The sequence below is a fragment of the Squalius cephalus genome (genome assembly GCF_949319135.1).
Source record: "Squalius cephalus genome assembly, chromosome: 12".
NCBI lineage: Eukaryota > Metazoa > Chordata > Actinopteri > Cypriniformes > Leuciscidae > Squalius > Squalius cephalus.
Window position 1 is genome coordinate 7,564,791 of NC_137133.1, and position 16,374 is coordinate 7,581,164.

General features: G+C 38.5%; 1 protein-coding gene across 2 annotated transcripts in view; it reads right to left on the reverse strand.

The window, feature by feature from the left end:
* Window positions 1-12,484, reverse strand: part of prima1 (proline rich membrane anchor 1) — a 45,281-nt gene extending 32,797 nt beyond the window's left edge. Inside the window, exons 1-2 of one of the 2 annotated variants that reach the window (XM_079887322.1) lie at window positions 11,856-12,484; window positions 10,727-10,877 (exon numbers count right to left, since the gene is read on the reverse strand). In XM_079887322.1, the coding sequence (XP_079743448.1) occupies window positions 10,727-10,877; window positions 11,856-11,936 (232 nt within the window). In that variant the 5' untranslated portion in view covers window positions 11,937-12,484. Of the gene's footprint in view, window positions 1-10,726; window positions 10,878-11,674 lie in introns of both variants that reach the window. The other variant, XM_079887321.1, reaches the window with a different exon arrangement.
* Window positions 12,485-16,374: the final 3,890 nt, after the last annotated feature.

Genomic DNA, 16,374 nt, shown 5'->3' on the forward strand with positions numbered 1-16,374 from the left:
GCCCTCAGTGTCTTTCTGCACATGCTCTCAGTCTGATAACTTACAGCAAAGAGTGAAATGACTAATATTCGGTAATGAGTGTAGTGGCTGCCTGGAAGACAAGGCCTGTCTTCTGAAGACTCCTTAGTCTCAAATGGCCCAACACACACTATGTTCTTACCGAGAAAAGATGGCTGCCCGAAAGATATGACCTCCAGTGGAAATGAGTGTCTAGCTTGGATGAACTCAGTAATTGGATCCTTGTGCATTTGTAGGGAATGTAGTGGACACGCATGGGAAAAGGGACACTGTGATCCAATAGGAGCCTTTTAGACTCTTAAACAGATCACCCAAAAATGAATACTATCATCATTTACTCGCCCTCATGTCAAACCAAAAGATCCAAACATCTCTGTGTTCATACAATGAAAGTCAATTCAGTCCCATTATATGGACAAAAGGAAAAATATTCTTCAAAATATCTTATTTTTATAGTAAGCCATACTGGTTTGGATCAACATGAGGATAAGTTTTCTTTTTTGGGTGAACTACCCCTTTAAACTTCGATAAAATGCCAGCAAATGCATCACTGTCTATAAAATTAGATTGCATGTTCAATTGACATCCGTTTCCATTTACTTCACACTGCATAAAATTTAATATTTACTAATATGTGTAAACATACACTACCATTTAAAAATTTTAGGTAGGTACAATTTTTTTTTATGTTTTTGAAATAAGTTTCTTATTCTGCATTTATTTGATCAATCCATGTTTCAACAGCTACACTAAAACTTAAACTTAATGTCTTATAAGCAAAACCACAAATGAAAACAATTTCTTAATTCAATGTTAATGCATGTGAAATTTTGATGCAACGTGCACACTGTGAATAGTAGCATCTCCTGTCGATGATAAAGGAGCAGCAGACATATCAGAGGGTTGGTCTTATGAAGACAGAGAGAACCAGGCCTATTAGATTAGGCTATTTTTGTACCTGCTCTCCTGTTTAATGGAGTTACATGGCTCTGGATTGCCTGGGCAAAACTGATTTTAAAATAAGAGGACTGACAGGCTTCCAGATATAAAAACAAACAATAACTCCATCTGAGTTGAGCTCTGCACATTTTTCTGGTAGACTGCCAAACAAGGAGCAGTGTCAGGGACTTTTAAGTAATTTACAAGAATTTTCAACTCCAGACGAATTCTTAATGCTCAGTTAGAGTATGGGCTCACATTTTTTTACTCTCACTCTCTCTTTGGTTGCAGTACCATCTGCTTGTACTTGAATGGTCTCAGATATTCCACAAGCAAGAAGTGGATATCACTGGCTTTGATTCTGCATATATTCAGATGCCGAGACCTTCGTTCTGCAGAACTAGAGCCCCCAGTGTGCCCACTTTTATCCTCTGTCACCCGAGCCACAGACTTCTTGCGTTTGATCACAAGCGCAGGTAGAGAGGGCCTCTGCTCTACTCGTACAATGGGAAAGTCTGCAGGCGGAGGGAAGGAGCAATCGTGGGCCTCCATCCCTGTGGGTGGCTCATCCACACTCATGACAAAGTGCATCCGAGCAAAGGTCAGTGCAGAGCCTGCAGGCAACTGCTGCTTCCCCCATCCTACCTAGTTAGTCATCAACGGGAAAACATCACTCCATCATCCAATGACGATGAGTGGAGAAATGAAAAAATAAAAAAGATGTACAAAGATGATTCAAAAGCTGTGGGGGTGTGGAAAGCTAGATGAGACGGTGAGGGTGATCGATGAAGGCGACACTCCAGTCTTTGGCACACATCCTAAAGCACTCTTTAATTAAAGCTAGGAGCCTGGTGCAAGGCCAGACCGGCGAGCACGTCCCGTCCGTTCATTTGAGGGGATGTGATTGAGCCAGACCGTGACTCCTGACATTCCACCACAACTCCTGACATTTTCAGCGGCATTGGGCTAGATGTGCAAGAGGAAGAACAAGAGCAAGAAAGAGATATTGCGTGACTTTAATGTTTCCTGTTCACACGTGCACATACTAGAATTTTACAGATTTAAAAAAAAAATATATTTTCAAAACAACGAAAATAATGTTTCTCACAGTAACTTATTGTCAAGTTTTGAGTTAAATATTATTTTACATAATTTGCATGCTAAATGTTTCAAACATCTCAGACTACAGTACTGAAATCTAATCCCACCCAGATAGAAATGTCTGTGACTGGATTTTTTTTCTAATTTATTTTGACCTCTGGTGAATACCGTAAGCTAATTTTCTCGTTGTGCTGCCTGGTGCATTTTCATTATTGATTTAGACCTTTTGCCAAGTTTCTGAGTGAAATAACAGTTGGTCGTTCAACTGCCTGCTGGCATCCTTTCCAACATAAAAAGCTAATTAAATCAATAAGGAAAGCCCGATCCCGGAAACAGCTCAGAATAGCCACTTTAGTAGAAGGTAACGATTCTCGTCTAAACTGAGTCCTTCTCTTAATTATATACTAACATTATAAATAAATGTAACACCCACATCCAAACAACAGACCAATCAGCCTTATGGTAGTAGCTACAGAGATCCCACTCCCAACTGAATCAGACATCCTCTGTTAATAATTTTAACATAATTCAAAAAATATTTTACTCTATCAGTTCTTTGTGATTATGGCTGCAACATGCTTCTAGTTCTCTTTAACAAATTTTATTTATTTATTATTTTAGGTTTGATTATTGATATTCTTTTGGGAATTCTTTTTTGAATGCCCGTGGGTGTCCACGGTTTGCAGTGTGTGTCTGTCTGTGTATGTGTGTGTGTGTGTGTGTGTGTGTGTGTGTGTGTGTGTGTGTGTGTGTGTGTGTGTGTGTTTTCACCACTCACTGCTCCTGATGTGTGTGCACTAGGGCTGGGCGATTTTTCAGATTTTTTCTATTAACTAGAATTTAAAATGTCATGAAATCAAAATCATGAATCGGATAATCTATCTGAGGATAGATTCCATTTCTTTCATATTGTGATGTACATCCAAGTGAAACGACTTATCGGAAAAAAAAGGTTGAGCGAGGACTTCTATCCATCGGGTGTTGATTGGATTTTGGGGACATAGAGGCAGATCTGAATGCAAGCTTAAGGTCGATAGTAAGAAAGGGTGGAGATTAAGCAGACTAAATGATTCACACAGGTGGCAAAACAACTCAGCCAAGACATGACACAATGTACAAAGTTCACAACATTAAATCTTGATTCTTAAAAGGGGAGCAGTTCGTTTTATCTGCAAAGATATGTGCCTATCCCAGATAGCACTGTTGAAAGCAACGGTTTTAAAATCCAATTATGTTTCTCCTAGGGCTTTACCTGCTCTACACTATAAGGATCTGCACACCTGTATCATAAATTGTATTGTGAAGTATAGTTGGCAACATGCAGCCCTAAATATGACACTTAAAATTGATTCTTCATTGCAGAAAATAATCTGAAAGTTGATGAAACACCTTATTATGATTTTTATTATATTCTCAAATAGCATTTAAGTACAGGTAAAGGCACACTACAAATAAAACAGTAAAACTAAATGCAAACTGCTGCATCATGAGAATCGTGATTAGCTTCTCTACTATGTAATTAACCTAAACTGGAAAGCATTCATCAGCAGTACATAAAAAAGCTTTATGGCCTCGAAGCTAAGACTATTCGAGGGTCTTGAACTTATTTGCAGCTTAGCATTCCATCTTGTGCATACAACAACTGCATGGCTTTCAGCCAATGATTGTCAATCTACTAATGCTCCTCAAATTACCAATGTCCAATGTAACATTAGCAGATAAGCTTGACAACACATTGGACAGAAGGGAAGGTGAATGTACGAGTGTGTGAGTAGAGGTGAATGGCTCCTTAATCATCAGATTCTCTACTCTATGCCAGGTGAATTTCTCAATTTCACAGTCAGCGAAAAAATCAGCGGGAGTTACACCCCTCATCCTCCTGCACTATGGTCCAGTACTCATACAGCGGACAAGATCTTGTGTCTATGAAGAAAGGTAGCTTTGAAATTTCCTCTGTTAGAAAAGATTTATGAACAACCCTAGAATGAAACATCTGAAACCCAAAATTGAAATTAAATCAAAAAGTGTAAAATAAGCCTGGCTCACCAGCATCTGCATTGCAGTCCACACTTTGACATAGTAAAGAAGGTTAATCTATGAACTGCAGCAACAGGAATCGGAGCTAGCCAAAATGTAGTGATGTAAAATGTAGGCAACATACATGACCATTTCTACATCTTGGAAAACACTGTAAATACACACACACACACACTCTTTCAGCTGCAAATACTACACATTCACTGAGAAATAAAACAAAATGGCACTAAAATAGTTTACTGTGAGTGAAGGGGTCCTATTATGCCCTTTTACAAAGTCTTGATTTTGTTTTTGGGGTGTACTAGAATATGTTTTCATGATTAATTGTGGTGTAAAAAAACAGTAAACCATCTTACAAAAGCGATAGCTTACAAAAGCAACAGAAAACAAGCTGTTCTCCATAAAATCTGCAGTGCACAGATAAACGTTGGGGTTATAAATGTTCCTGAACAGTGTTTAAAAAAATATTTTAACCACTCTAAGGGCCCTATCATAAACTCGGCACAATGCAGTGTGTTGTAAATTGTTTTTTGCTAGTTTCAGTCTGACGCAGTTATCATTTTCACGTCCTGCGCCACGTTGTTTAAATGGCAAAATGCATTTGCGCCCATGGGCGTGCTGGTCTGAGAACGCGGTGTGTTCAGGCGCATTGTTGGTGCGTTGCTGTTTTGAGGCAACTGAAATAGACTGCGCCATTGACCAACAAAATCCGGGTCTAAATTCAATGGCGCATTTTTGTTTGTTATTTAAAGTCCGCATGAACCGGAAGTTGCAAACGACTTTTCTCCAGTGTTGTGACGTATTTCCAAGTGAAACGGAATATTGAACAGAGGGCAGGGTTTTACTTAGCGCTCCTCCTCTCAATCTCTCGCTCATAACAGACTAACGGTTTGAGGGGAGTGGTTAAGCGTTTTCAAACCAAGCCGTCAAACCTACGTCATCAGAAAAAGACGCCATTCCAGACCGGAAGTAACTTTTCAGATTTTGATTAAAGATTACCATGGTAAAAAAAAAAATGTTTTTATATTTACTTGCACGGATTAATTGTTCATCACAAGACTAGTAATATGCGCTAACAAAGTAAATAGGGTCAATTTTGATTTCATGGGGACTTTAAAGGGCGCATTTGTAATATGTGACTATAGGCGGATCCACAACGCGCGTACACTCCGCTTATTACACACAGGGACACGCAGCAGCACACAAACTAGCCAAATATTAAAAATAAAAGGATTACAATGTAAAAGATTAATATTGTGTCCATAAAGATATGGTGGAATCCGGCTTGTCCCGTAGATAGTCTGCTTGCGCACTTTCCTCTCGCACAAGCAGGTCTGTTTCATTTCTGGTGAAGCATTCAGTCTTTCCGCTTGCAAACTCCACCATGTAAATAGCGAATCCGCCATGGCGCGAGTGCAACTGGCTTTTAAAGGGAATGGGAGATGAGACTCTGATTGTTTTTTTGCACGTTAAGCCCAAAACACACCCATAACTCATTTAGAAAATAGGGACAACCATGTGCCGGTTAGGCCGACCATTTTTCCCGTCATTAAACTAGCAAAAGTGGATTTGGACAAGGGCTGTCGCGGTGAAGGAATTTCCCTTGCAGTAATTTTGAGTGGCTCAATAGCACGGTATGCGGTATTATCGCCATTTATTTAGATATATTTATATTTATTTGTTGCTATATAAATAGGTTTTACCATGTGGTCAGCATGCACAAAAACGAGTAACCTACATTTTCAGTAACCAATGTAATCGAAACTAAACAGCGTCTCTGCGCATTGAAAGGCTGTCAATCAGCACGCATTACATTGTTACGGCAATGGACTGTCTTTGAGTGAATCATTAAACCGTTCATTCAACGAACACGTTCAAAAACGCTTATTCTTTAAAAGATAGTAATGAAACAAGTTAAGCTCCACTTTTCAAGGCTGAGCTGACCAGCAATGCGTCGCATGGGTAACGCTGAAGCTGACGCTTAAATGGTATTGATTCAATGCATGACTCGCTGCTTTTTGATTCCCGCGGCTTCCTCGCGCTGTGGAATGCTGACCAGCGCTGTTGCTGATGCCATTCATGGTAAATCCCCTTAAACGTTAAGAGGATGACACGACAAATATTTCGCTTTCCTTGGACACGGAAAGCTTTTCACGCATATGACTTGACCTCAAATACAGACGCAGGTAATCGCACGCGCTCAGTCGATCTCTCTCATTTACTGTCTGTAAGTCTTAAGAGCAAATCAATGAAGCCTCTGTACAAATCACCATGATAAAAACAGTCTTGTTATCATTATTAACTTATTTAACATTCAATACACAAGCACAAAGTTCAAAACAAGAAGGGTATAGCCTTATGAAAAAAGAAAACATGCGAAAATCGCGGTTGCTACGGTTACTTGCATTCCTCTGCGGTTGGCTTCTCAGTAGCGCGGTTTTACAATTTTGCGGTTATCGCGACAGCCCTAATTTGGACACGCCCTAAGTGCACTTGTGCCATGCGCTTTAGACCATGTGCTTAGATCGCTAAAATAGGGTCCTAAGTTTATCAGCCTTAGAAAGTAAAAACAGGGCCCTAAGTTCATTAGCCTTAGAAAGGACAAAAAAAACAAAGGACAAACAAAAAGTTTTGGAAACGTTGTGGAAAAAAATAGTGTCTGCTCTAATGCAGCTCAACCAGACCTAACAGCCTTTTTTTGAGTATTTCGTGGGGCAGATTATTTAAATTAGTAATATTGTGACTTCATAAGAGCCGGAAAATGTTGTAGTCCAAACAAGTCATAGTTTTTGAAAAGGGGATTCTGTTAAATAAAATATCTCCCTTTTGACTGGACTTTGAGCTTTGCAACCTTGCAGATATTTTTTATACAAACTAACTTAAGTTGAAAAAGTCGAAAAGCATAATAAGGCCCATTTAAGTATGCCAATCTTTAACTGTACACCTATTCTTTTACATTGTTATGTATTGTAGCACTTCACAGAAGCAGAGCCACTGACTGCCTTCTCACTGTGTAGAACAATTTTACATTTCTGACACAGCAATTTTCCCTATAGCAAGCTATCCTACTTCCACACATTTGAATAATTCAGAATTGTGATACGCGGGAGAATTTTCTGCAATCCGTCATGCTGTACAAGCAAAAACATTGCCTGGTTATCTCAGAAATGTGCTGTCACCTGCCATGATTTCACCTGATGAGAAGATATTGACAGATGAATTTGTTTCGCTTTATTTGTGTTTTGTGTCACAATGTGTTTTTGATTTGGCTACACTTAATTAATTCCAAAGATACTGAAACGCTTAACTAATGTTGACATGCTTTGAATTAGCATAAACAGGCAGATACACTTGCAAGACAAAACAGCCCTCCGGACAGGGAGACATAGGCTTTGCTTTTTCTCTCCCTTACTTTGATTGTCAGGAGGGGGAGTCAAGTCGACAGGCCCGGAGGGAGAGCGGCTGACAAGAGCAAAGAAGTACTTGCCATTTCAAAGCTCTCTGTGATATCCTGTTGTTTTTAGGCAGCAACTTTTTGTAAAAAATTCATAAATAAACAAAAAAACACAAAATCTAAAATCACTTGTTTTAAATGCTATAAGTGAATTTAGACATCACAACATTGTAATGTACAATTTGAGATTTGCTAAAGATTAACATTTAAAAGTGTTATTATTATTATTAAAGTTTTTAAAGATTAACCTTAAGTTAGTGCGTGTTAGATGATGGAAAAGGTCAAAAAGAGGAAATCCTACTTCCTTTTTTGCGACCACTACTGCCACTGCAAACCACATCTTGATTGGCACAAAGGTTAGCACCATAAAAATAATATCAAATTCTTCACAGCTTAAGGTAAAAGCCTGTGAAGACGGGCTCTTCGGGCTTTTAGGCTACTATAATTTGTCACAACGACAATCCTAGTGTCTATGAGCACATCTGAAAGGTTAGCTGAGTTTGCCATGCGTTTCTGACTGCCACACATGCCCTTTTTTGGGCTTAAAAGAGTGTGTTCTTTTCCAAGAGCCCAGGAGCAATTCCATCTAATCTACTTCCCCTCATCTACATCCTCAGCAGTTCTGTTAAAAATAGATTCAGACTAATCTTGAGATAAAAATGTGTACAATTTGGCAATATTCTGGGTTCAATTAGTACTATGTGTCTGCTCCAAAAGGATTATTATGAAGACAATACAATATAGAGCAATACAGCGTTGCATTATCCATTGTGGAAAATTATTGGACTAACTGGTTAAGACGATGTGTGATAAATGGCGACTTAAAAAAACCATCTTGTTATTTTATTGCCACCAATATTCATTCAAAGTCAAATTGACATTTAATCCTACTATTAGGTTTAGGGCGGTAACACTTCTTATTGCAATCGGGCCCTCTGAAGCTGCCTTTCCTTTTGCACAAATAATACATTGCTCAGTTTAAACCTTTTATCACTGCTTCAATAACGACAGGTGTGGGAGTCCTCATTAAATGCAACTTCCTCATGAATAATTTTAATAAGCTAATGTTAAAGTCATTTCGCCCCTAAAGGCAAAGCCTGTCACCAGCCTTCAACTGGTTACTTATCAAAACCGCCTTTTACAGTTAAATCCTCAGCCCTTGCACGGTTGTTAATAGCTATGTTGCATTTCGCCCTCAAACATTTCATGTCACAGACTGAAAACATAAAAGTCTTTCAGGCTGCTCATGGTAAACATTGATTTTGTTCGCTTCAGATCTGAAGATGTATCAAGCATGTATGCATGAGGCAGGTATCGATGCAAGGCACATACTAATTTATTTTTCATAAATTCTTATGAAAATTCTCTTTCCCAAAGAGCTTGCTGTTGTTGTGAGAGTACATTACTCAGGCTTAAACAAGAAGGCTAAAACTCTAGAGGCAGATTGATTTCACAACCCTTTCAATGCTAAGGCCTCATTGATCTGGCTTTCCTGAGCGCCTGACTGGGAACCCTGATGACAAATCTAAAATTTCCTCCCCCTGTAATAAAGCGGATTGAGCTTTGTGTCAATTGCGCCCAGCAACGTACTTTCCGGCCACGTCCATTTCTCAAAACGGGAAATGTCAGGAAATGAAAATTGTTTCAGCAAGAAGAGCAATCTATTAAACTGCTTATAAGCTACCTTCAAAAGGAAGGCGAAAAAATATGATTAAATGAACTCGCCCGTCTTTCTGGCAAAGCGTGCAGCCACAGCCAATTCATTCATTTTGGGGATTGAACTCACTGCAGATTCTGACAACATGACAACTGAGATAAAAATCACACTTGTTAGAGGAAATCCTAGATTGCAAGATTTATTTGAGAGACACAGAAAGCTACCTTTCAGAGGTGATGCAGAGAAATGTGTTTGAGCTTACAAACTGTGTTCTAGGGCTGCCCCTGGCCAAAGACTAGTAGTCATTAATTCAAGCCATTGGTCAACTAATCGCATGTTTACATTAATTAAATAACTTAAACATATGCTGAGGGGTTGGGATACTAAACCATGAGCCTTTAATAGGCTATATATAGGCATAATATAATAGCCTATTCCCACGCATAAAGGTTGCCGCAAAGCACGGACAAAAGTAATGATTATGAATGTGTCTGAAAAAAAATAGCAAGGAGACATTTTAATTATTTATTAATAAACTAGTGTTTTCTTAGTCAGTGTCGACTGCAAAGATAAAGTTGACGATGCTGACTCACCAACTCCGCAATATAGTGGACACTCAGTATGCATAGGAAATGCAACTTTCATACGGATTCCATAACCAGAGAGTATATGTTTTCGATTCGAATTGGTTCGTTTAAAAGTAGACATTTCAAGCTTTCTATAGATATCACGAGTATTTTCATGTGTGTGAGGCAAGTACCCTATACGCTGAATTGCGGTTCATTTTTGTGATGAGCTCTGAGACTGAGACGGCAGAAAGCACATCTTGTTTGTTTTCTTTAAATGAAAAAAGCACAAAGTTTTGTTGTTGATGTGAGTTTACACAAATAAAAGTACACAAATGATTGCACAGCGCCTCCATGTCGTGCAAGCACGCTAATACTTTAGCTTCAACACTCCCCCCAAACACTTGGATATGCGTCAAATAATAGCACACATTTATCTAGGTTAACTAGGGCCCTATTAAATCCATTTATCTAGGCAAAATTTTACAGGCAAAAAAGATCTATTGTCCGTCTATAGCATAGCGATGTATGAAGTCACTTTCAAACCAAGCAGCTTTCTATTTGTCATGCAGCAAATCTCATGACCAACTTGAACATGAATGTTCACAAAATTCCCTCTCCCGCTGGATTTCACCAGTGAAATTTCACCAGGCAAAGGTAAATGTGACTGCACCTTTAGTAAATTATGCCACGTTAAGCGTTTAAGAACTTTGCGCTGTTTTTAGTGATTGAAATACTGCGGCAGGTACTGTATGTGGACAAAACTTGCAGTTTGTTCACATATCTTTATTTTCCATCTTTAGAGAGGTTATCTAAATATTCATGGCTTGAAACATATGTAGAATTAACAGGCCTGAGCAGCAGTTCTATGGATGTTTAGCCCTCCAGGTCTCACGTTACTGAAAACTATGAATCAGGACTGCAGAGACATAATTACAGGGCAGAGCTACTCACCAGTTGGTGCCAGGAGCCTTGGGGGTGGTGGAGGAGGGGGTGGAGGCGGTAACGGTGGGTAGGGCCTACACTGGCATGGCAACTGGCAGCTTCCTTCCAGCAGTGCCACTGTGGTTCGAGAGCATGACTTCTGGAGCTCCCCTCTTGCAAACTAGGGTGAAGAAAACAGCACAAATTAGATTAGTGTTTTTGTCACTTTCATCACCATGCCATGTATAGTGCAGCAAAAACTTGCATAGTAAAAAGAGATTTTTCGCAATAGTACTTAGAATTTACAATGAAGAGAACACCACAAGCACTCTCTTTTTTCTCTCGGCACGCTGGCGAATGGGAGCTCCCTCCCACTAAAGTGGAGAATGAAGGGTGTGTGGAGGCTGAGGTCTCTCAAAGAGAGCACCCACCCACACCGCAGAGCCTCGGACCCCCGGAGGAGTGGGAGTATTGAGGGGTGAACCCTGACACTGCCTCCCCCTAATAGGCCATCCTGGAAACACTTTTGCTAGTCTTGTGAGCACTGTTGTCACAGGGGACAGTAGTAAAGGACCAAAAGCCAAGTCTCCAGAAAACAGTTCAATTTCAATGACTTTAACCAGTGCTGGAACTGAGAGGAGAGTAGAATAAAAAGTATTCTAGTAGTAAATACAACTATTAGATGAATAAAATCAAAATAAAACAAGTGCATTCAAGTGAAATCTTCAAACACTAACGTTATTCCCCAAACCTTAGCATACTGATTTAACTGTCGTAGGCTAATGACTTTAACTATATAATATAAATGTTATATATATATTTAAATGTAAATTTATAAGATAATAGCTATATATTTATAAATCTGATCAATCTCAGCGCAGTAACGTTAGATAATCCACACGTGCATTTTCGCGACGGTTCGTTATTGTACTTCACTATGAATTATCATCAACGATTGAACTGCTAATTCCAACTTACCTGCAATAACGGAAGAAATACTGAGAGAAAACAGTGACTGAACAAAAGCGGCAAAAAACCCAAACTAAGCGGCAATGAATTTCGGATAAACATTCCTCTTCTGTCTCTTCACAGTCCACCTGGTGAGGACGCGAGTCTGAGGCGCATAAAAGTCATTTATTATCCGCTTCTCAAGGCTTACCAACGATGTTTTCCCCGAGTTTGAGCAGATATGGTGTCTGAAACATGCTCGTCCAATTAGAGCGACAATAATTGGTGACATGGAAGGGTTTGAAGCGACATAGGAAGGACGCTAGCGCTGTTTCTGAGGAAAGTTGTTGATCCTCCGCGCGCTGCCGTGGCGCGTGCCGTATCCACACAAGAGTTGCGAAGCAAAGTTCTCTCCGCGCGCGATTCTATGTGAGTCGAGCGTTGAATCAGGATTCATTTCTTGCCAGGCATGATGAAATGATGTCAGTACACGGCACAGAAGTTACGGACACTCAAAACAGCACGGAGAACATACGTTGACTCGGCGAATCGCGCGGACGCCGGTGCTCAAATAGGTCCCTAGACTGTGGATTCACCTCTTCATTACTTCTATAGCACCAGCTGACGTGAAGGCGTCCAGTGAGAGACGGGCGTCAAGATAACGCACTATTGTTAATGTGATAGCCATTTACATTAGCGACGAAATCACACGTTTTCTATCGCTTCTGGATTGAGCTAAAGAGATTTATTTAACGAGGACCCTAAGGGTTACGTTTGGTTAGGTCACGGCGTTAGACAGTGAGCATGTATTCGGGGCGAGTTGAATGTACTCTGCAGAGTAGACAGACACAGAGCACATGAGGCAGTAAGGGAGAAAGCCGAGGGGGAGGGGGGCAGTTTGCCATCCACAGCTTTTGTTTAGGTGGCAGAATTTTAATTTTAGCTTGGCTTGCGTGGTAAATTAAATGACGTAGCTAGTGTGTGTGTGTGTGTCCATACTATGTATTAGCCTACCATCCAAATGGGATTTGATTAACAGCAGAAACAAAGTTCTAATTAAAAGACTTCAATAAATTAAAAATGACATGAAAGCCAAAATAAATCAATTGTAAATGGCAGTAAAAGTGGCAAAGTAGTAAAGTCACGAACAGGAGGTGCAGGTTTTAGTAGTCCAAATAAACACTTCTAGTTCAATTAGGCTTGTGTCTGAATCATGATTTTTGGTTGATGGAACAAACGCATTGGTCCTTTCTAATAAGGCTACTGTATGATACAGTCTAATTTACATAATGCATTGGTGCTAAAACTAGTTTAGACCAGTGCAAAACGTGTGCTTTGTGATATTACATAAGTTTATATCTTTGAATTATTAGGTCATGGAGGCAACACAGCATAGGCTACTATTTGAACATTGATATTACATTCTGTTCATTTATATGAACATTTTCATTTATGTATATTTTCTGTTAATGTATAACTTTGTACCAGAAATGGCAACCTTAAATGTAAATGTACAGAGGTACAGCATACAGTCTGTATGGCTGTACTGTTTTGTATCTGGATGTCAATCATTTAGCTTGCACAACATCAATAATACTTTCAATCTTTCCAATCTAATACAATCTTTAAAAAAAAAAAAAAAATCAAAGATGTTTGTTTATATGTATATATACGTTTATATATAAGCTATACATAACAGTATATTTTATATATATAATATATATATATACAGTCAAACCAAAATTTATTCAGACATCTTTAACATTTCTCACATCACAATTTATTTGCTATAGTTTAGAAAATGGTAATAAAATATGACAAGAACTCAGAGTTATCAAATCAGTTGATATTTCACTGGTTTTGGCCATCCTTCTGTTAGACTGTCTGACAAATGAATTAGGTTGAAAAGCTGTCAGCTGTTAAATTTAAGTACACAATTAGATAATGCCAATTTAGGTCAAGCACCAAGCAATGCAAAATTTTGTTCAGTCTGTGGTGTAAAAAGGTCGCATAAGCAATTAAAGAAAAAAACACTTTAAAAAACATGGTCAGGTCATAGTGTATGAATAATTTTAGGTGCCAAATTTTAATAAATGTTACTGGTAGTCCACTGTATGAAGAAGTTTTGGGTATGATATGTCACAGTTTACTTTATTTTGCTATCCTCACTTACATAAATGAACTAAAGTGTCCTGCACCCACTTGTTAAAAATATCAAAAATGATATCTGGTATCTGAATACATTTTGGTTTGACTATATAACAGTATATTGTCTACCTGTCTATATGCCTAATAAGGATTTACCGTAAATTGAATTGAAAAAACAAAGAAATAATGACCAATAATTTTGTTTATATATCTTTGTAGTTATTGACAAATTATTGGGAGGATCTTTTTTGTTAATTAATTAATTCTCCCACCTCTTCTTCTACCAAACTGCAGTGTGTGGTGACAGCTTACACTTTTGCACTAAACCCCCTCCTTCATTGGATTTAATTAGACTGAGGAGCCCTCTGATGTGATCATCCTAAATGAGGTTGCTCCAGTAAATCACCAAAGCAATAAATTCTACCCAGAATAAATTGAATCTTAATTTATAGGTCTTGTTTTATGGACTGAGTCAGAGTCTGCCAGCACCTCAGACACCGTGTCTCCAATGTGTTGCTTCTGTTTAATCACAGCGATCATTCATTGGCTCTTAAAAATGAACTGGCTGATATTTCGATTTATTCACTTGGTAAACACCACCAGGATTATTTAGTGCAGTTTAAACTCACCTTTAACTAATGATCTGAAAGTAATTACAGTAATTTACAGTATTATTTAGTCTATATTTCATTTAAAAATCTTCCTGCCTGGGAATACTTCTCATAAGAGAATCAGAAAACCAGTGCGATGCTATTAGAATTGCAGGCACCATATGCGTTCTCCTAAGTACTGGACACAGGTAGTCGATAGGAATCAATGTGAGTGCTTGGTTTTAGTGATAGGCTCTAGTCCAAGTTAATGCCATTTCATTAGTTGAGACATGGCATCCTGAAGAGTAGATTAGTAGGAATAGGGGTCGCAGAACAGGGAGGGATGTATTCAGACAATAGCTGATCCCACAGCTTGATGCCAGGAAGTCCTGCTTGGTCTGCAGCGGCCCTCTCCCCTGCCTGCTGACAACCCTAAAAGGTGCTGTAATCTAGTTAAAAAAGAGATTGATGGCTCTTTGTACATTGAGGTAGATCTGTCCGATTGTTCATTCAATTGAGTACAGGCCATTAGCCCTGTGTTCAATCAAGATGAGCTCACGCTGATTATTTTCCTTCCTCTCTGTCTTTTCGATTTCTGTCCCTTATCTCCCGGTCTTGAATTCTTTATTTGTTCTTCCTCACCTAAAGAAACCCTCAGTCTATTCTGGGCTTTTTTCTGCTGAAGATTAAATTGAATTGTGAATCAAACTGGCTGTAGTGGGTATTCACTTGGCAGATTCAATATGGTTTGAGGGAACCTTGGACCTTAACAACCCCATGGTTCTGTCTCAAGTTGGCACCAGCGTCATGGCAATAAAGAGTGCTCTCAGTAGACAATATGTCAATGGCGTTGTTATAAAAAAGATCAAAGAGACCTCTGGGAATTTGTACTTAGGAAATTTTATAGGTGTACTCAAGAAAGATGATAGCATAACACAATCTAAAATGATCATAAACAAAATACTTAAGCACTCACTCAGTCTTCAGCCTATTTTTGGTACCTTTACTGCATGAAGACAAAAGGCACCACAAGAGACAATTATATCTGTGTTGATCTGATATATTTAAATTTCATTGATCCTGAGAGAACAATATGAAATTAGTCTTTTGGTCACTTAGTGCATAAACTGGTTGTTTTGCCATGTTAAATCATTTATCTGCTAATGTTTCTGACAAATATTCATTGATGAATATGCAGTCACGATAAGATAATCTATGGCTCAATGCAATTAATTTGTTAATTAATGTTGCCAGATATTGCTTTTGTGTACAATGTCTCTCAGTCAATAAACTAATAATTTTTTATCCATTTGGGACAGCCAGATTTGACAGACTTGTTGTCAAGGACAAAATGTTCATGTTCAGTTTTAAGAAATAATGTGGCTTCATCCATTTTCTGAAAAGTAATTAAAATGAGGACCATCTTGCATGTCATTCATAATAAGCGCATTTGCAATTATCTTCATTTCTAAATTGAATCGGTCACTCATGTGGAAATACTACATATATTTTTATGACTGAGGAATTAAGTAATTCAAAAATGTGCTTGAAAACACTATTGATGATAAGCCACCTCTAATCATACTCAATTCTAACATTGAACTCAATGAAAAGTTTTTAGACATTGACCAGACTTGCATATTATATTGAATATGACAAGGACATATGCTAAAATTCAGCCCTGCCCATTGATTTCTAATTTGATATTCTGTTTCACTCGGAAATATGTCACAATTTACTGAAATCAAGTCGGCTGAGACTTCCACTACACGCTGACTTTAAACCGGATATTTAGGTAACTTGCTATAAACATATTGACTAACTAATTTGATCAGCAATTTCAAACTGCTGCTTCACCTTAACAGTAGAGTTGTAGGATTGCACTTTAAAATAAAAGAGCACCTCTTCATCAAGTCATTGCTTTTCTCTGAAACAGTTGCATTGCAAGAATGCTATCCTTGATTCCCGCTCTAATTGATATATAAGTTAGGA